Source organism: Sitophilus oryzae, unplaced genomic scaffold (genome assembly GCF_002938485.1).
Source record: "Sitophilus oryzae breed Bouriz unplaced genomic scaffold, Soryzae_2.0 scaffold_1109_pilon_pilon, whole genome shotgun sequence".
In the NCBI taxonomy this organism is placed as follows: domain Eukaryota; kingdom Metazoa; phylum Arthropoda; class Insecta; order Coleoptera; family Curculionidae; genus Sitophilus; species Sitophilus oryzae.
In genome coordinates this window covers 326,839-347,538 of record NW_022145737.1, presented here as the reverse complement: position 1 = coordinate 347,538, position 20,700 = coordinate 326,839, and the positions used below count along the sequence as shown (strand labels likewise).

Here is a 20,700-nt window from a genome sequence, read left to right as displayed (position 1 = left end):
GGAGTAAAAATTCAAAAAATGACACACACGAACTAGTGAGACGAAAAGTGGTAACGATCTGCGCGCTGGGAGTAAAATTCACAACCGTGACACACGAGTTAGCGAGACGAAAAGTAGTAACGATCTGTGCTATCTACTAACAGCCTACGACTTAGAAATACGTAGAGACGCAATGTGTATTTGTATCAGTCCATCAAGAATATAATATATGAAAACAGTGCACACAGATTTTTTTTTTGAAAATTCGAGACTAATTTTAAAAGTCAATTCCATATGCAACACATAATCCTGGCAATTACCAGGCAACAAAAACGGGAATGTGTGCCACGCACAGGAAACAGTAATGAAAAATATTTAACAAATATTTTTTCAATTTATCAAATAAAATTCCGCCGTTTCAGTTTGTTTTATTTCGAGTTCGATTGAAAATAGTTTAAAAAATATCCGCTTTTGTGTTTTATCAGCTCGTAAGCCGGCTTTAATGAATAAACTATATGCAAATTGAATATGCCCGTATGCGGCAATAACCCAATAAATTTGGTCGATATTGAAAAAAACGAAAAATATTTGCTACAAAAAATGAAATTAACAAAAAAAATGACTGGTATTAACAATTAAACCCAATGTAAACATGTTAGTTCTATTTACCTTTCTATTTACAAATGTTTGTATCCTAGTAACTAGATTTAATTTGGCAGATGTTTGATCAATAAGAACTACACGAATAAAACCATAACTAGTTATTAGCAAGTGTTCTCTCTGACCATAACTATCAAAGTCAATTATGGAGTTGTCAAAAAATATCCCACCAAATGTTATTAACAATTCAGAAGACATAAATGAGGAATTTAATAATTTTATGCACAAAGTTAATGAAGTAATACATGCAATAATTTCTATCATACTTATGTTATTTATATATTAGTTCTATATGTTTTTAGGTTAACCGAATAGTTAAAAATCTAGCTTCAAAGGATAAAGACGTACAAAAACGAGCAGACGAGGAGGCTAGACGTTACTTAGGAGAAGATAAAGAAATCCTATACGAACATTTTGACGAAGAAAATGTTTCTTTGACCGTTTCGAGTAGTAAGACACTTGTAAATCGCAAGGCATTAGAGGATGACAAGAATAGAAATCCTGACGAGATGTCCAAAGGTTTTAGTGTAGTACCTTTGAATAAAAATACTTAACAATTATTAACAATGCTCCTATAGATATATTCCTGAATCTTTTTGTTCAAAGATCTAAGCTATACTTACGTCATTTGGTACAGTATGGTGTTTGTGTCTGTTATTTACAAAGTTGATCCTTTCTCTCATGACGCCCTCTAAATTTTTATTTTATTGTCTAAAAAAATAACAGACCATTGTAAACCCTTAATATTCATAATAAACCTTGCCCCAAAGACGATTCATTTCTCATTTAAATTACATAGGAATTTGCCACTTTTTGCAAATATTTTTTTTCTCTTGATCTTGTTCTCTCGCAGCCATGACAATCATATATTCTACAAAATTGAACGCTCTACAAAAAAGGTCTCTTAATTTTTCGATAAACCTACTCATTCAAAGTTATTCACGGTTAAAGTTAACCACTCGGTAAATTCCCAAATTTTTCAACTTCTTTGACAAAATTATGATTATTTTTGAAAAATTTAATCTATTACTGTAAAAATATACAATTCTAATGGTGTTAAGGTTGGGAATTAAGAAATCTTCAAGTCTAATGAAGTTTAAACCATTTCTCAGTATAGCTAATTTATTTTAATAAACATTCTTAGTTGGAATCTGATATTTCTTCTTATACTCGTTTACAGTCTGAATCGGAAAATAACGGAGACCCTAATGACCATTCTAATCAGTTAATAAAGAGTCAATAAATGAAATATAAAATTTATTGAAAATTTTGTTTATATTGGGTTTAATTGTTAATACCAGTCATTTTTTTTTGTTAATTTCATTTTTTGTAGCAAATATTTTTCGTTTTTTTCAATATCGACCAAATTTATTGGGTTATTGCCGCATACGGGCATATTCAATTTGCATATAGTTTATTCATTAAAGCCGGCTAACGAGCTGATAAAAGACAAAAGCGGATATTTTTTAAACTATTTTCAATCGAACTCGAAATAAAACAAACTGAAACGGCGTAATTTTATTTGATAAATTGAAAAAAATATTTGTTAAATATTTTTCATTACTGTTTCCTGTGCGTGGCACACATTCCCGTTTTTGTTGCCTGGTAATTGCCAGGATATGTGTTGCATATGGAATTGACTTTTTAAAATTAGTTTCGAATTTTCAAAAAAAAATCTGTGTGCACTGTTTTCATATATTATATTCTTGATGGACTGATACAAATACACATTGCGTCTCTACGTATTTCTAAGCCGTAGGCTGTTAGTAGATAGCACAGGTCGTTACTACTTTTCGTCTCGCTAACTCGTGTGTCACGGCTGTGAATTTTTACTCCCAGCGCGCAGATCGTTACCACTTTTCGTCTCACTAGCTCGTGTGTCATTGCTTTGAATTTTTACTCCAAGCGCGCAGGTCGTTACCACTTTTCGTCTCGCTAGCTCGTGTATCACGGCATTGATTTTTTACTCCCAGCGCGCAGGTCGTTACCACTTTTCGTCTCGCTATCCTGTGTGTCATGGCTTTGAATTTTTGCTCCCAGCGCGCAGATCGTTATTACTTTTCGTCTCGCTAGCTCTTGTGTCACAGCTTTGAATTTTTACTCCCAGCGCGCAGACCGTTACCACTTTTCGTCTCGCTAACTGACTGTTAGCGATGCGTGATGAGGATTACGATCATTTTTAGTAAATCGAATCACACGTTTCAATTTCTCATGATTTTTGAACGAACGAGCCGTAGAAACGAACGAGTCGCATTGTGATCCGATTCAATTCTCACTCGTTCGTTCAAATTTTATGGATCCGTGCTGGCCACGATTCAAGTTACTCGTTCGTTATGTTCAAATGAACGACTCGTTCAATCTTTGCTTACCTCTACTACCCGATAACAATTACTTAATGTTTGTTTTTTTATTAAAATCAAAGAAACGATAGTTTGGTATACCGAAAAAGATATAAGTAATTTTACAAAAAAATATTGATACATTGTAGTATTTTTAATAAGACAATAAATCTGTAAAAATAAAATATTTTTGCATAAATTCACAAAAAAAATATAATTTTGCAAAACAGTTTATTAATATTAAATGATTATTACTACGTATCAACAAATATTTTATAAAATTCACGTATTTTAGAAGCATTTATGGATGAAATGTCACGCGATGCCGACAGAAGATACAAAGAAAAACAAATAAGACGGGAAAAAATGGAAACTCTCAAAAAACAGGCAACTTTAGCTTTTAGAAGGGGCGAATATGAAAAGGCCCTAGTGCTTTATAACAAGGTACATAAATACCATACCTTCGAAAAAAAACGGCGTCAAAGACGGCTGCGAAATGACGATCGGCGATAATTATGGCGAGGTCAAGCCCTAGACGTCATTTACTTGGCTCGTGTTGATCTTCTTTGTTTTTTAATGGCGCTTACTGCCTTAAGTTAGCCTTAAATTATAATCGATTGTCATTCACGAGCCTTCTTTGACGCCGTTTTTTTTTTCGATCATAGGGTTAATTTTTTTAAAGGTAATAAGTTATTTTTTTTACGTACTTTTATTAGGCAATTGACCAAATTAAAGATAGTGTAACACTATACAATAATAGGGCTTTAACCTATATAAAACTAGGATTCCTGGATAAAGCCAAGCATGATCTAACAGAATGGGCATTGAGAATTAACGAGGACTGTCTTAAGTCCTGGTTATTGTTGGCCAAAGTTAACTTTCTGGATAAGAAAACCAAGGAATACGAAAATTCCGTTTTCGAAGCTAAAAAACGAAACCCTGACAAAATAGATTTTATTGAAGGTAAGAAAAATAATATAAAATATAATTTTTGTTGATTTTTGTGTTTAATTTTGTAGAATACTTGACTGAAATTAGACTAGAAGAACTTGGATAGGATTGTATAAAATATTCCTAGTTGTTTTTATGGGTTATAATAAAAAATAAAGTCTTGTTTGACAGAAGTTCCAGTTTTTTTTATTCTATTAAAATTATTTTGAGGATTTTGCGAAATAAATACAATCGTTATTTAAAAATTTATAATACAGATGCTTGTCTCTTTTACTGCCTAACAAAAAATAAACTAAGATAAAAATAACAACAATAAATAAATTAAAGAAGAAAGAAAAAATCAAAGAAAAAAAAAACAAAACTAATTTGTTAATTAGAACTAATAAATTAATGAGAAATGAAAATTATGTACCTTTTATTAAGAAGTTCTATAAAACTATTTTAATAAGAACTAATATAACATACGATCGAAAAAAAACGGCGGTTGTTTGTAATTGATATTTATATTGAGTTAAAATTAGTTTTAAATGGTATAGTTCAAAATTCGAGAAAAAGCCTTTTTTTAAATAGATGTGTGTCTGGAAATTAATTAGTGTTAAGTTTTATGTCGATTTTTAGTAAATGACGTTTAGAGACTGACATTATTTTTTTATCATACGGTATACAACCCAAAACATTATAAATTATTTTTTTTCTTGGCTAGAATTGTCACTTCTAGGCTGGGAACTATACAGGGTGAGTCTGAAATAAGTGCAAATATTTTCAGGGCTGGTAGATCTTGATAAAAGAAACATATTTTCTCTTTGCCGTTTTTAGCACAGTTATTTTACTTTGAAAATTTCCAAAAAAAATATTTTTTGCTTAAATTTTGAGGACCCCTGAATCTGGTCTGGGTTTTCTTTCTTATAAATTTAATCTACTCGCTATGTTGACACATTTTCAAAAGATTATGTTTTTACTTAAAACTAAAAATAATGCAAAAAATGTTTCAAAAAATTCCAAATTTTAAAAAAAAAATTTCGCGAAAAAAACCCTCATAATCGTGTTTCTGGGGTCGAAATATTCTACCCTTAAAATATTTGCACTTATTTAAGACTCACCCTGTATAATCTTTAAAGATAATGCTAATGTTAATAAGTATGTTGTATACTCCATAAAAACTATTGACTTTTTTATTCCTTCTTCAAAATAGAACTTTAAAATCCGTTTTTTTTATATTTTCTTCTGAACGAGTGGCATACTTTCACCATCCTTATCATCTTGAGTTCTACCAAATCTCTCCATTGGTAGAATCCCAGCATTGGCATCTTCGATAGCTTTCCTCAAGTCCTTCAGACCTACAACCCCTACCAGTTTTCCTATGTTCGTTACATACGCTGTATTGATGGACATCATTGAGAACAAGGAATGAACTTTGAGCAAAGAGGTGTGTTCCACAAGCTGGAACGGTGCTGGATCCACATGGCACAAAGTAAAATCGATTGATTCGTTAAGTTGGTTTTCTTCCCATTCTTTCTGTAGAAACCTCGGTAGATCGCACACTCTTTGAACCAGAACCTGTTTAAAAGTGTTTCATTTTTTTTAAAAAGTTGAACGGCCAAATGAAAGTAGTCTAGGTATGGACTTTACTGATTTTGCTGACTGTGTCATTGTATTGGCTCTCGGTAAATTAAGAGTGACAGGTAAAGCTGAGAGTGAAAACAGTAAAACAGCCAGCAAAATAAGTAAAAGACCGACATCATAAGGAAACTGCAGGTCGTACAACGCTCAATGGAACGAAATATGCTGGGAATAACCAAGAAAGACCGTAAAAGAATAGAGTGGATACGACAAAAGACCAAGGTAATATAGTGTGACCAACGGATCTGTAGCTACGGGGTATCGGCAGGGGAACGCAGTTGTAAACAAAACACGCCCAATTTCATTCATAAAATAGGCATGGGCGTACGGTGTTATATGAAAATAATGTGTATCATAAATATAATACTCTACTTTATGCTGTTTGAATCGTTACTGTTGAGTTAGCAGATAAACACTAAAAGCTTTTATTAAAGCTCCCTTAAATATTTTGAATCATTTTATTATTGTGTTGTTAATATAATAGAAGAAATAATTACAGCTGGGGATTGGAACCTTTGGTGTTACACAGCAAAATAAAACACTAAATCAGTACAATACACCAAAACACTTTTAATTTTACACTGGACGCACGTTTCGCTAACCATGTCTGCCATCACCAGATGATCAAGACTGAGTCTTGAGGTATATTTATTTATATCGGTACTAACTATATTTTTTTCTATAATACATAATTTTAGATATAACTATTTCCAGCAAAAAAAAAATCTTGAAAATAGTTAACTTTGGAAGCGCAAACAAAACATAATTTTACTCACCAGTAGATCCAATATTGCCTATTACACCAGATATGGTATCGCTCCGCAGCAGTTTTTAAAGGTTAGGTCATTGTCTACCCATATGTTACATCCAAATAGATAATACTTGGCTATATTTTCGAATTTCGCGTATATATATTTATATCTCTCTCTGCAATATAATGGGCCGCTCCATTAATATTTATCTGTTATTTTAACATTTACGCCAAAAAAATTCATTTGATTTTAATAACCCCCTAAGCGTTTCCCTGCAAAAGGAAAATTCGATTCTTCCTGCAATTTTTGCAAAAGCTTTCTAATTGTGGGGACGAGTTTGAATTCGAGATAAAATCTATTTATCAAATTCCTGACCACTTCGAAAAAGTCGTTGAGCTTTTCGACAGCAGTCTCACGTGGTCGTTTCTTTCCAGAGAGGATATCATTTTATCGGGGTTAGTTTTCAGCCTTTTTTTTATCTTCTGTGTGAATTTTTTTATAGCCGATACGCTAACTCCGGTATAAAGAAATATCCGCTCAAGTTTACGTTTAAGCGGCAACTCAAGCGAACTCTCTGTAGCTTCTTCATCGCAAACCCTATTATGAACACAAGGAAATACACCAAATGAGATTTCATCCACGTTATTATTAACTTACCTATATAAATTAGCTATTATTTCTCTTGTCTGACTATGTAGCGTCTTACCCTTAACAAATTTATTCGTTTTAAAACACAAATATACGATCAAACTTGATATTAATAATTAAAAACTACGAACGAAAAACATTATAACAAGATAACAAAACAATAAAACACAACTTAACTATCAAATATACTAAAAATATAGGAATAAAGTTTAGGATAACCGGTATAAAATAATGAAATAAAGTAATAATGATCAAAAAAATGACACCGCCACTGGATATTTCAATAGTATTCAATATTCCTACTCTTTTCAGAAGAGACCGTGAAGTTGGGGATAAAGCAAGCGAATAGGAAAGGCGTAAAAGCCATGGCAACCGCGTGGTAACAAATCCTGTGACGTACTGCCAATCATGTTCGATGAATAGGCGGCCATGCGCGGCGATGCCGGTTTGCCAATGATATCGTTGAAAATCTTCAACTTTCATAATAGGCAGATTATACAGAATGAAAGAAATAAGTTATTAAATAAAACATATCGAACAATATGAACTACGTTAAAATTCCTTAGTAATATACGTCAGAATATATGCTAAACACATTATATATAATAAAAATATATTAAATTTATAGTTCATGTCTGGCAATTTTGCAATTTTATAGATAAACGTGGCAATATCGATTTTTTTTTCTCGCATTCCTTCCGTAGCTACAGATCCGCTGGTCAAACAGTAGATGTCATCTACAGAACCAAATCCCTCAAGTGGCACACACACACACACAATAGGCATGAAAATGGTCGAATAAGCTGAAAATAGTGCGGATGATAATGTTAATAAATAAATATACTCAATATTTTTTTACCTTAAATTTAGGCCTTAATATACTCTTTGTTGCTATTGGTGAAATATCATACTTAAGTAAGATATATTTAAATAGAAAATTGATATTTATGATTAATAATATTTGGTAAACTCAACCAAACAGGATATGATTCTATATACATTTTAATATTAAGAAGAATTAGTAAATCTATCTAGGTAACACAAAATAATGGGTATTATATTACCTGACCATCTGTCATTTTGGTTTGAGATCCGAATTGTTTGCTCACGTTGTATTTGTCAAAGATTTTCTGCCGGACATCCTATAAGTTAGAAAAGAAATATATTATATGTCTTTATATGTATGCTAAGAAAAGTATAGTAAAATTTAGTAATTTTCTGTCCCAGCCACTGAAGGTATTTTTCATAGACTTAAAATAAAATATAGACTGAGCATCTCATTCATAAATAGCTGGAACATGCGGTCAGACAATGTCTTGTTATTGTTGTGTTATTGTTTTAGGCTCTAACGAGCGACACGAGCGACAGATAGGTTGTCTCCGTCGTAACGGTCGTTCCCTGACGACTGTGACGAAGAATGCAACACTGTCTTTCGTTCCTCAGTACACCTGAACTCTCCGTACCATAGCCGGGTATTTTTTTTATTTTAATGAAGCTATAATTCAATTAAAAATACATCGTATTTAACTTTTAAGATTTTCAATGATATTATATGAAATAAATTACTGAGTTATAGCCAATTCTTATCTTTCTTGACTAATTCCACTTAGTTGGCATGGTGTTCTTATTTTGTTATGATTTATAACTTATAAAAAGACAAAATATATTATTAAACGGCTCTTTATAATTTACATTACACAAACTAAAACTTAAAAAAAATTATATCACCACATACACTTTAAGTTATTTTAGAAAATGTTCAAAAAATCCGCCATTGTTTGGAGTACATAAATGCATCTTTTTAAAACTGAATTTCTAGCTATTCTTTTTATTTAACTTGTTTCCATGGCTAACTAATTGAAATTAATCAAGAAAGATAAGAATTGGCTATAAATCAGTAATTTTTTGAAAAAAAAACATATTATAACTTATATCGCTGAAAAACTTAAAAATGTGGCGCATTTTATGAAGTCATGGCCAACTATGGTTTTCATTTAAAAAAACATACGTTTGTGTCATATGTCAAAAATGGCAGGCTTTAGAAAAAATCGGAGAACACAAACTTATTAGGGATGTGATTATCTACAGCTTTTATCTGAAAACTTTTTGTCTAAAATAGATTATAATGGAATTAGGGACAAATATTAAAATAGCCAAAATTTGTTTTTTTCGAAATATCAAGTAAGCTATGAACTTTTTCAAAAATCTGAAAGGCGCATATTTATGACCCCACAAAACTGCAATTCTTTCCCCATTTAACCGACTCTCTAATTCCAGTAGTTTCTGAGATACCCATAGAGAACATCGTAGGAAACTCACCCTGTATACCACTGGAATTATAAAGTGTTATAACCTCGGGCAATTACCACCCTTATAATTCTCCTGATACATAAATAACTATATTTTTTACATTCTTCACTCGGTATTTTAATGACAGACTTTATAACTTTTTATTATCTTCATGTTTTGTGTAAATTAATTTTATTACTTACTTCGATACTACTAATTTTCTTATCGTCTGGCCTACTTTCAACAAGTTCTAGCCGTTTTTTAGGACCAATTTGCTGCTCTATTAAATTGATCAAGTCACTTCTGGATACACTGCCCAATAGAATCATATTGTGGACGTTATCAACCAATGGAAATACTTTTATATTTTTATTCGCTTTCAATACGTCTTTTAGTTTGGTGTAGGTCATCCCTAAGTGTACGAATTTCACGTCTCTGATCATGAAGTCCTCCACAAATATTCGATATATTGCTGAAAGTAGAAAGATATAACTATAAGAAATACCAGTTAGTTATTAATATTATTATTGTTAATTATAATAAAAGAAATATATCATTAAAAAACCATTAATGAACAGTGCTTTCCATAAAATCAATAAAATGGAGAATATACGAAATAATATACATGTTCTGATTTCTTTCGAAAATCGACAACTATGAAACTATGAACCCTTCCTGGTCACAAACGGTACATTGTGAGACAGGAAATTGTAGAGAGAAACAAGCCGTATAACATAGGATACAACATTTTAATGAACAGTGCTTTCCATAAAATGTTATCGTATATCGATATAGCATTAAATATGCCCCTCCCTACTTATAATTCAAATTTGGCGCCTTGCCTTGACGTGAAAAACGGAAAGGAAGTAGGAGGAGCCTAACGACTCGCTTCGAAGACGACGACGCGCCAAGAGTTTCGAGGCCGGTCGAGGTCGAAAAAAATGTGCAAAATAAATAGTTTTTATTGAAACTGTTGTGTCTCTCAATAAAATTAAAACCCACGAAAAGCATTTTTCGTATACATGGCGCCCAACAGCGTAGAGCCGAAGCTGGAGAATTGCTGCTAACAAAATGGAATCGTTCAAGGTTGTTGACGAGACGCCCAAGCTTCCCGAGAACAAGAATGGCGGTGATTTTCTGGACTTTTCTGTTTTCGAAAAGCAGAGTTCCCACAGTTCCCACTCCCACAACCCTTTCAAAGAATCAACGGACAGCAGTGAACAACTAGAGCCAACCCGACCTGACAACCTTAAGGCAGCGATCATCATGGAACTGTTAAAACCTACGATCAGATCCAGGCCAACAACTATCCGACACAGTCATCGAGAAACCAGCACTAAGAAGTCTTCTTAAAATTGTAAATGGAGTAAGTACACAATCGCATCTTCCTAGAATAAAAATTAAAATTCATAATAAAGTTATTTTCGCACTTTTAGATTCTGGAGCTAGCGTAAATCTTATACATCCAAATGTTTTACCTAATCTTAATTATAACAAAAGTAACCAAGATTTTATTTTAACTTGTTATGACATCCAAGTTCAGTCGTCAGGGCCAATTAATCTAAATTTTGATATAGACTTGCCCCTTCAGGCAATTTCCCCGATTATGACACCTCCAGTTTAGAAAATGGCTCTTCTGAAGATTCAGAACCTGAAACCCCTGCTGACGAGGACTCGCCACCAAGTTTCGATGCTGTTCCTGAACTTAGTTTAGCTCAATCCGATTCTCAGATAAACTTAGACGAGGTATCTAGTTTCCCCTCCTTAGAGCCTAGGTTAGAGAGAAGAAATCGTCGGTTGGATTATCGACGTTTTCCTAGAAATTATGCTGTTTTGGATAAAGCTCATAGTTCTATAAGGTCTTGTACCTCACCACCTTTTCCATCAAATTCGAATGCACCTAGAAATTATGCTGTTTTGGATAAAGCTCATAGTTCTATAAGGTCTTGTACCTCATCACCTTCTCCATCAAATTCGAATGTAACCCAAACGTATCTTAACTCGTCTATTAGACGTCGTACCGTAAAGCCAAAGACTTGTACACTTAGTTGTTGCACTTGATAATGGTTATTACCGACTTTATTAAACTTACCTACCTTACTACAGAATCTAAACGTATTTTACACAAATCTAACAAAAGGAAGATTTGATTTGTACTTATTTTCATTTTTAAGTTTTCCATTCATTTATTTTGTTTTAAGAATTATTTTGAATTTTGTACTCTGTACTATCATTATTTTAGAAGATATAACTTAATATTTTCTGTTACTTTACTAGGGTTATTATTACTTATTTATTTTCATTTAGTTCATGTAAAATTTGTATTTTTGCATTGATTTATGTAAAATTTTGTATTATTGTTTTAACCGTCATGGCAACGCTTTTTCAAAGTGGGGGGGTGTTATCGTATATCGATATAGCATTAAATATGCCCCTCCCTACTTATAATTCAAATTTGGCGCCTTGCCTTGACGTGAAAAACAGAAAGGAAGTAGGAGGAGCCTAACGACTCGCTTCGAAGACGACGACGTGCCAAGAGTTTCGAGGCCGGTCGAGGTTGAAAAAACTGCAAAATAAATAGTTTTTATTGAAACTGTTGTGTCTCTCAATAAAATTAAAACCCACGAAAAGCATTTTTCGTATACAAAAATCAATAAAATGGAGAATATACGAAATAATATACATGTTCTGATTTCTTTCGAAAATCGACATCTATGAAACTATAAACCCTTCCTGGTCACAAACGGTACATTGTGAGACAGGAAATTGTAGAGAGAAACAAGCCCTATAACATAGGACACAACATTTTAATGAACAGTGCTTTCCATAAAATCAATAAAATGGAGAATATACGAAATAATATACATGTTCTGATTTCTTTCGAAAATCGACATCTATGACACTATGAACCCTTCCTGGTCACAAATGGTACATTGTGAGACAGGAAATTGTAGAGAGAAACAAGCCGTATAACATAGGATACAACATTTTAATGAACAGTGCTTTCCATAAAATCAATAAAATGGAGAATATACGAAATAATATATATGTTCTGATTTCTTTCGAAAATCGACATCTATGAAACTATGAACCCTTCCTGGTCACAGAAATATATCATTAAAAAACCAACTTTCAAAATAAAAAATTGAGGACGAAAGTGTAAAAAACGGGATAGGCGAAAATTGTTTTAACCCCTTTTTAAATGTCAAGAATTTACCCAAAAGTTATGTAAACGTTATATGGATAATCTTTTATATTTTCTTAGCGGCATTCAATCCATTTCCATTCACAAATTAATTAAACCAAACCAAATTAATTGGAAAAAATCGAAATAAAAATGAAACTTCTACACCCTGTATCTCCGAAACTCAGCATTTTAGGACATACATTTATACGAACTTTTTTTCTTATTTTCATCTGTAGATTATGCTGCCGAAGTTTCCGGAATATAGTTCGGACCACCCTGTATATTATGATCTAGGAAAATAACTTACCACTACTGCTAGGCAACAAGTCTGGCAAATACGGCAGTTTTCCCATACCTATACCCACGTCATATATACTAGGAGTAAACAGCCTGGCTATACCGTTCGCAATGAGATTCGAAATAAGTACAGGAATAACGTAACGAATTTGTGACGTCATTTCGAACAAAATCACGCTGGTGGATAGCGTGTGAGTGACGGCGCCACTGTACGCCGCGGCCCCTACAGTGGCGTACGCTCCTGGCATGATTTTTGAGATTTTCCCAGTCGTTTGTATACCTAGAAATGTTTTTTTGATGTATATTTTTTATATTTTTATTAGCGATGGGAACTATCGAATGAATTAGACTATCGAATGGTTAATGAATGAATGATTTCAACTATCAAATGGTTTTATTCGAATAAAATCATTCATTCATTTGTATACTAAAGCATACGTGACAACCTCGCTGTGCCACTAAATGGTTATCGTTGAGCCACGACTATCGAATGCTTATGATAAATGAAATTTAGTATCCGTTTGATTTTTGTGTGCGTCAGTGCAATATTAGTTCTTCCAAATTTTTATAAGTTCGCCGTATAAATACTGTGCTATTTTTGCGTTTATTAAAATATTTGAAATACTAAAATAGTAGTTTTTTTTTAATTGGCGATTGTGTGCGTGTGCAGGTGGTCAACATTTTTCCGAAAATTTTTGTGATTTTCCGTAGCCCGATCTTTCAATTCTTTAATTTTATATGGTATATGGTCTATTTTTTAATGGAAAATTTTGAGAAGTAGCAATTTTTAAGAGAGATGAGATGAACTTACAATTAATTTTAAAAATAGATATTTGTATTTTAGATGTTTTAATAATATGAATTAGTTGAACATAATAATCATATTTAAGTAATGTGGTTAAGTAAATGGTTATCGAACTCAAACTATGGGGTGAGAAAATTAAATTGAAAGTTTTACACGTGCCAAATTTAAAAAAAGGTTAACGATGTGTGTATTTTGTTTATGCTAATTCTCTTACATGTAGTTTTTTGCGAAGAAATATTTCAATTATTTTTTAAAGTAAATGCCAGTAAAAGTAAATAATATTATTTCTAAATAGTAATATAAAGCACCTAAAGGTGCGTATTCATTATCCGCACGAACGAACGAACGAACGAACGAATGTTCGCTAGTGGTATGGACGGGGACCGCACGATAGGACCGCACGAGAAGACCGGAGGCATTTGTTGGCCAACGCCGTTGATGTACCGACTCGAAACGGATGGTCGAGCGAACGAACGAACGAACGGCCGCATGCGTTCGGTCCCCGTCTAAATATACCGCACTTTCATTCGTTCGTTCGTTCGTTCGGATAATGAATACGCACCTTAATATAAATACTTTTGATTTCTAATTTTTTATTTATATTTTCCTTCCATTACACTGCATGCTTAGAAAATTAATAAATGTTGATATTTCATGATTTTAAAATTTGTTGTTAATATAACAAATTAGTTCTGTAATTATTATTATTTAAAAAACAACCGTTGCCAAAAAATTTAGAGTCTATATTATTTTTAAATAGGATCTAATATAAATAATTTTTACATCTAATTTGTTGTTTATATTTTGCCACTACTTAAAAAAATGTTTATATTAAATGATTTTAAATTTTGTCGTTAGTAGGTATAACAAATTATTACTGTTATTATTATTTATTAAACTTATGCTTAAAAGCATTAAAAATCATTTTCCTACATCCAAAATAACAAGTATTATTGCAGTGTAACAACAGAATATTAATAAAAAAAATGCAAAATATATAGACGTACTATCCCTAACTAACTAAAGCCAGACAATAATATTCTTTGCTAATATCAACTAATACCAATATATGGCAACAGCGCCCTTCATAATGTAGTTTTTGTGTAAATACTAACACCTCAATAAAAAAAATAATGTGTCCTTATCTACTCCGCAAAAAATCAAAGATGCCGCCTTCTTTCATAGCATTGCCACCGACCGCTGTCGGGTTTCTCGGAAAGAAATCTACGTCGCCGGGCGACAACTAAAATCCAGTTAATATTTTATTATAATCGATCATGATGAATAAATGAATTTCATAAATGAATGAACTTTATAAATGAATGGTTTTTGCTGCCGAATTACTAGAATACAATATTTCAAGGCAGATGACGCGTCTATTCGATAATTTTTATTCGAATAGTTTTCAACGAATGTTTTCTTACTAGCTATCGAATTATTCGAATGAATTGCAACTATCGAATGTTTCGATAGTATTCATTCGATAGTTCCCACTACTAATTTTTATATGAAAGTACAGATACCTTGGGGAAACCATGTGGCCATAAGTTCTCCAATAATTCTACCTAGAGCTGCTCCACTTCTGAAGTTCGGGATAAATGCTCCGTTTGGAATAGGTAGGGTAGTACCGAGGATCGAAGCAATAAACTAAAAGAATAACGTTTACTGTAATTAGTGTATTCTCTCACCATCCCGTCCATCCACTCGCATTACCTAACGTCGTTTAACTTCGCAGAATTTAAAAAGTAACTAACTGAATTTTCCGACCTTTTTTTTCTACCTTAACTTAAGTTTCTTAAGGTTTATTACGGGATTTGCGAAAGAAAATTACCTGGTACCAAAAAAACACGACCAAATTTGCATAAATGTCAGTCTTATCCGTACTCCAGTTGCTTATAATTTGCTGTTGGGCCACAGTGTGGTTCCCTTGAGTCCATGCGAAGTTTGAAAAAAGCTGAACAACTTGCAGTTTCGGTGCTAGAGTTGAAGCAATAAATTGACCTAATCCCGGGGGATATGTCATGGAAGAAACTGCCAAAATTATTATAAACGGATATACGAATCGGCTAAAAATATTAATTTCAAAGTTATTTAATCATGAAATCGTTAATTGAAAAATTTAGCTTACTTTTTATTTTTAACCCACAGTATATATTTGTTGGTTTTCGTGAATCTGTTGATTGCTCTTTGACAAAATATGTAAAATGAGCCACCTAGCCCGCATATGATTCTAAAAATAATTAATATAGTACTCAATTTGATTTTTGATCATGTTCAAAAACCTTACCCCAATATGGCAAAGGCTAGTAACTCTGTGGGATCGTAGGGAAAATCAGTGGGAAAACTCGTGGGAAAAACCACCCTTATTGTATCCAGACCGTCAATCCACACGTATAATAACCTGTAATTTTATTAGTAATCCTCAAAACACGCTATTGAAATTTGGAAAAGTATAAATGACATTAAGCAATTTTTTTAATAAAAAATGCATTTTTCTAATAAAAAAGTTTTCCCTCTCATTAACGTCACAGATTACATAATATTACTAAAGAAATCATTAGTTTTCCTATCTACAAATAAATATACAGGGTGGCCCATCGAATAAGGTCAGGGTAATTTTTTTTTCAGAAAATTCAAAAACACGTCAATTTTGTTTGTGAGGGGACAACTTTTGTTCCAAAAATGATTGCAAAATCTTCAACCCTGTAAGCGGGGGTGTCATCCCCCAACTTTTTTCAAATGGGAAGGGGGGTCAAGGGGTACCGCAATGAAAAGGGCTTTTTATTCTCTATACTTTCCCGCTTCGTTTTTGAAAATCGGTCGAGTCATTGAGAAAATATGAAGGATTGAAATTTGAAAACCAAACCAAACATTTATCAGAGTAGAATTTTTAGAATTTAGAATGAGTGGGAGGGGGGTTAATCACTGCGACCTTACAGATCCATTGTGTCCCCCTTTCTTGAGTCATAACTCATCATACAGTCCCAGGGCTTTGACAAAAGCCAGTATCTGGGACGGTTTTATAGAGGGTAGTTCTCCATCTCCAATATCAGTCGTACCAAAATTCATGGCACGAATGGTTGTCGTCTCGGCGCACTCAGTGATGAGGTGTACTGGTGTTTCCCCATCTTCCCCACAGAATCTGCATTCGCCGTTTCTTCTTAGTTTCAATCTACTGAGGTGTTCATTGAGGAGACAGTGTCCTGTTAAAAACCCCGTGACAATCCGAAGATTGTTCTTATTTAAACCCAGAAAGATCTGTGATTTTTCTTGATCATAAGCCCTCAGAAACTTCTTCGAGTGTCTTAGACCGTTGCAAGATTTCCATTCCAGGTTGCGGATGGAATCTTCCAAGTTCTTGAGTTCCGCCTTGAGTTGGTTACCACTTGGAAAGCAGAACGGTTCTGGTCCAGTTAGTGGAGTTAGTGGAGTGTTCGCTCCTTTCCTAGCTAGATTATTTGCTTTTTCATTGCCTTCTATCCCTCGGTGAGCAGGCACCCAGAGTAGGAGGACTTTGTTTTCTTTGCCTAATTTATTCAGCTTCTCTATGCATTCTTTGACCAATTTCTTTATCAGAGTAAATGATAAGGATAAATACCTTCGACCAATTTGCTGTTTTTTCTCATTACTTCTAGCCATTTTTTCACTTGTCACAAGGTTGAACGATCAGGTGCGGCAGTTGCTAGATAGCTGTTCTGTGACTTGTGCGTTGAAGTTCTTCTCAATATCGTTAAAAACTTTTTAACAATTATGGTATACTCACTTGCAGAAAAAGTGGAAATAATCGAACTTTATTTTAAAAATAATGAATGTAGCAATCGGGTTCCGCAGATATTCAATGAATGCCATCCTGTAAAACACCTTTATGGCAAAATTGTTCGCGAGTTAGTAGCAAAATTTCGCGAAACTGGTTCCGTTATGAATAAAAAGAGGCAGAGGGAAAACCCTGTAGTAAATGAAGCTATGGAGGTATTCGTATTGGGCCAAGTTGTCATGGATAGTACGCTGAGTACAAGAAAATTAGCCAGTGAGACCGGCGTGAATCGTGCAAGTGTCCAAAGGATATTAAAAAAACACAAGTTCCACCCGTACAAAATTCAGTTGGTACAAGAACTCAACGAAGACGATTTTGATCGTCACTTGCAATTTTGTGAAACTGTGAGTGAACGAGTGGCGAATGATAATAATTTCCTATTTAATGTGTGTTTTTCGGATGAGTGTACTTTCTTTTTGAACGGTGTAGTTAATCGGCATAACTGTCGGTACTGAGGAGTTTTTCACGAGGTGCACACACAAAACCCTCAGAAACTAAACGTGTGGGCTGGTATTTTTTGGAAATTCTATTTTAGGTCACTTTAACGATATTGAGAAGAACTTCAACGCACAAGTCACAGAACAGCTATCTATCAGCTATCTAGCATCTGCCGCACCTGATCGTTTAACCTTGTGGCAAGTGAAAAAATGCGTAAACATCTAGAAATAATAAGAAAAAAACAGCAAATTGGTCGAAGGAATTTATCCTTATCATTTACTCTGATAAACGTTTAAATAAACTTTTCAAATTTCAATCCTTTATATTTTCTCAATGACTGGACCGATTTTCAAAAACGAAGCGGGAAAGTATAGAGAATAAAAAACCCTTTTCATTGCGGTACCACCTGACCCCCTTCCCATTTGAAAAAAGTTGGGGGATGACACCCCCGTTTAGAGGGTTGAAGATTTTGCAATCATTTTTGGGGCAAAAGTTGTCCCCCTCACAAACAAAATTGAAGTGTTTTTGGATTTTTTGAAAAAAATATATCCTGGCCGTTATGTCTGGCGGAACGTTTTCGATGGGCCACCCTGTATAGACAGTAGACTTAATGAAGAACAGATATACCCTAGCTTAGAATCAGCAAACAAAACGTATAGTTACAAATAAAGACGAATAGTTGTCTAGTAGCAGGACCACAAAGCAACAAGACAACTAATTTTGTGATTTAACCTGTAAAATGTAGCTCCCCAAACAGCTGCAAAAAAACCTCTCCAGTAATTTCTAACAGCATAGTACGCCGTCGATATTTCCACGCTGAACAGTACCCCTAAAATCAAGTGACTGCTTTAAATAAGTATCATTAAAATATAAGTGCCACTATGTTCACTTGTCCTACACTACTTTGTCCTAAAATTATTTTGTCCTAAACTACTTTGTCCTAAAACTGTTTTGTCCTAAACTACTTTGTCCTAAACTAAGATTATTTTACCTCCAATTGGAGCATTGAACGTGCATGCCACTCCCGCAGCATACGCTGCACCAATCAGTTCGATTTTCTTGTTTTCGTTCAAGTAAACGCTTTTAAAATTCGACAAGTATTTGCTGATCTTGGTCACGATTATACTGGCCATCTGGATAAGAGGACCTTCCTTGCCCATCGGAAGTCCGCTCCCAATGGTGGCTATTATGCCCGTCCATTTAGCTATCAGCACCTTGAAACTTAGGAATTCTTTCAGGTAAACTCCTCGGAGGCAAGTTTTGATTTGAGGCACGCCCGAGCCTGTAAGAATAGCCCAGTTATTTTAAGAATTTTTTTTTTTTTGGTATTTTAGCATCATAAAAAATGTTTCCTTACCTACGGCTTTAGGTGCAATGATAGCTATGAATCCTACATCCCATAGAATAAGTATAACAGGAAGACATACCCAAGCTAACCATTTCACAAACCCAATGTTCACTGCGTTTGCGTATAACAAGGCCTTAGCTAATTTGTATTAAAAACAATATATTAATTGCGCTGCTTTTAAAATACCATTCGATCAAAAAAAAGGCGTCAAAGACGGCTGGGGAATGACAATCGAAATAGATTTGTGTGTCTAGAAAGGTTCTATGCTTTTTTAAACTTTCTATAATTATTAGTGTTACTTTTTGATAAGTTTTATGTCAATTTTTAGTAAATGACTTTTCATAGAGATTGACCTCGCGAAACTTATCATCGATGGTCTTCTCCCAGGTGTCTTTGACGCCATTTATTTTCGATCATACGGTATTTATAGATATTTACAGTTTTCCTATATTTAAAATCATTTATAAGGTATATTTTAAAACTTATACACTTTAAAATTATTGATGTAATATTGTTTCGTTCAGTTATATTATATATTTATATACCTTTGGAACAAGCTATAACTCCTTGATCAATACTATAACTTATTATAGCTACAGAGATGCCCAAAAAAGCCAGAAATATCCAGTCCTCGCCAAAGTGCCCAAATGTATTTTGCCATAGTGATAGATAAAATCTTTGACATCTCCCTAGTAGATAACAGAAATAATTTTTAAATCGATTTTATTTATGTTTATTAAGGAACTTTTGGCAAACACTACAGAAACTAAGATATTCTTTTCTTGTAAAAGAAACTGAAAAAAATATATATTATATTAATTTAGAATTAATTTTTAAATTTATTTTGTTATATGAATTAAAATTCCTTCACCATTTTGTGAAGAATTATTTTCAATTGAGTATTGAGTATACTAAAAGTTTTTTTATATTTTTTTAATACTTTAAAGGTCTAATTCATTTAATAATTATTTTTTTTACATACCCCTGCTACTATACAGTTCCAATCTATTTTCCTTCTCAAGTTCCTTCTGTTTTCTCTTATCAGCAAGTTTTTTTTCTTTCAAAGATTCATATAAATCTTCTAAAGACTTATTATAATACTGTAATATTTCAAAAATTATTAATTTACACTTTTCTTAATTCATTTTTTTTTAATTTTTACCTGAACTGTACTATACTGGGTGTCGTAAAGTTGCGATTTAGGAAGATATTTCCCTTTTCCGCTCATTATTAATTAAAAATACCGAAAAAATGAAGTGAACATCTCAAAGTAGCGCGTAAAACTATTGTAAAGGGTTAAAATTAACTATCAGCGACATAGTTAATACGGTTATTGAGATTTTTCTACATCAAATATGCGAAACGGGTCAATATTTGTTAGTAATAATTATAAAAAAATTGTTTGCTACCGCTATAAGTGCTGCATTTACTTTCCTTGGCTTCTACAGTCATTATAAACTTGATTAAATATTTGATTGTTTATTAACAAACAACTAGGCTTAAATATCTTACGTTAGTAGTAGAAATAGTGGATTTTATTAGTGTTTTTAGTGTTCTAGATACCATAAAAATG

At 33.1% G+C, this 20,700-nt stretch overlaps 2 protein-coding genes across 2 annotated transcripts; one reads left to right on the top strand and one right to left on the bottom strand.

Annotated features, from left to right (window-relative positions):
* Nucleotides 1-702: 702 nt before the first annotated feature.
* On the top strand, nucleotides 703-4,096 carry LOC115881118 (tetratricopeptide repeat protein 12-like). Its single transcript, XM_030898499.1, has 5 exons — nucleotides 703-877; nucleotides 942-1,158; nucleotides 3,274-3,422; nucleotides 3,695-3,941; nucleotides 3,998-4,096. The coding sequence occupies exons 1-5, from the start codon at nucleotides 785-787 to the stop codon at nucleotides 4,033-4,035; spliced, it is 744 nt and encodes a 247-aa protein (XP_030754359.1). The 5' UTR covers nucleotides 703-784; the 3' UTR covers nucleotides 4,036-4,096.
* An 872-nt stretch (nucleotides 4,097-4,968) lies between these two features.
* On the bottom strand, nucleotides 4,969-20,428 carry LOC115881171 (chloride channel protein 2-like). The gene is made up of 14 exons (XM_030898559.1): nucleotides 20,290-20,428; nucleotides 20,110-20,227; nucleotides 19,673-19,816; nucleotides 19,137-19,265; nucleotides 18,771-19,061; nucleotides 18,512-18,608; nucleotides 15,815-15,928; nucleotides 15,656-15,757; nucleotides 15,359-15,593; nucleotides 15,051-15,174; nucleotides 12,733-13,002; nucleotides 9,442-9,710; nucleotides 8,014-8,091; nucleotides 4,969-5,486 (listed from the first exon to the last, which is right to left on the bottom strand). Exons 1-14 carry the CDS (start codon nucleotides 20,353-20,355, stop codon nucleotides 5,142-5,144), a joined length of 2,382 nt encoding a protein of 793 aa, XP_030754419.1. The 5' UTR covers nucleotides 20,356-20,428; the 3' UTR covers nucleotides 4,969-5,141.
* Between the last annotated feature and the right edge of the window lie 272 nt (nucleotides 20,429-20,700).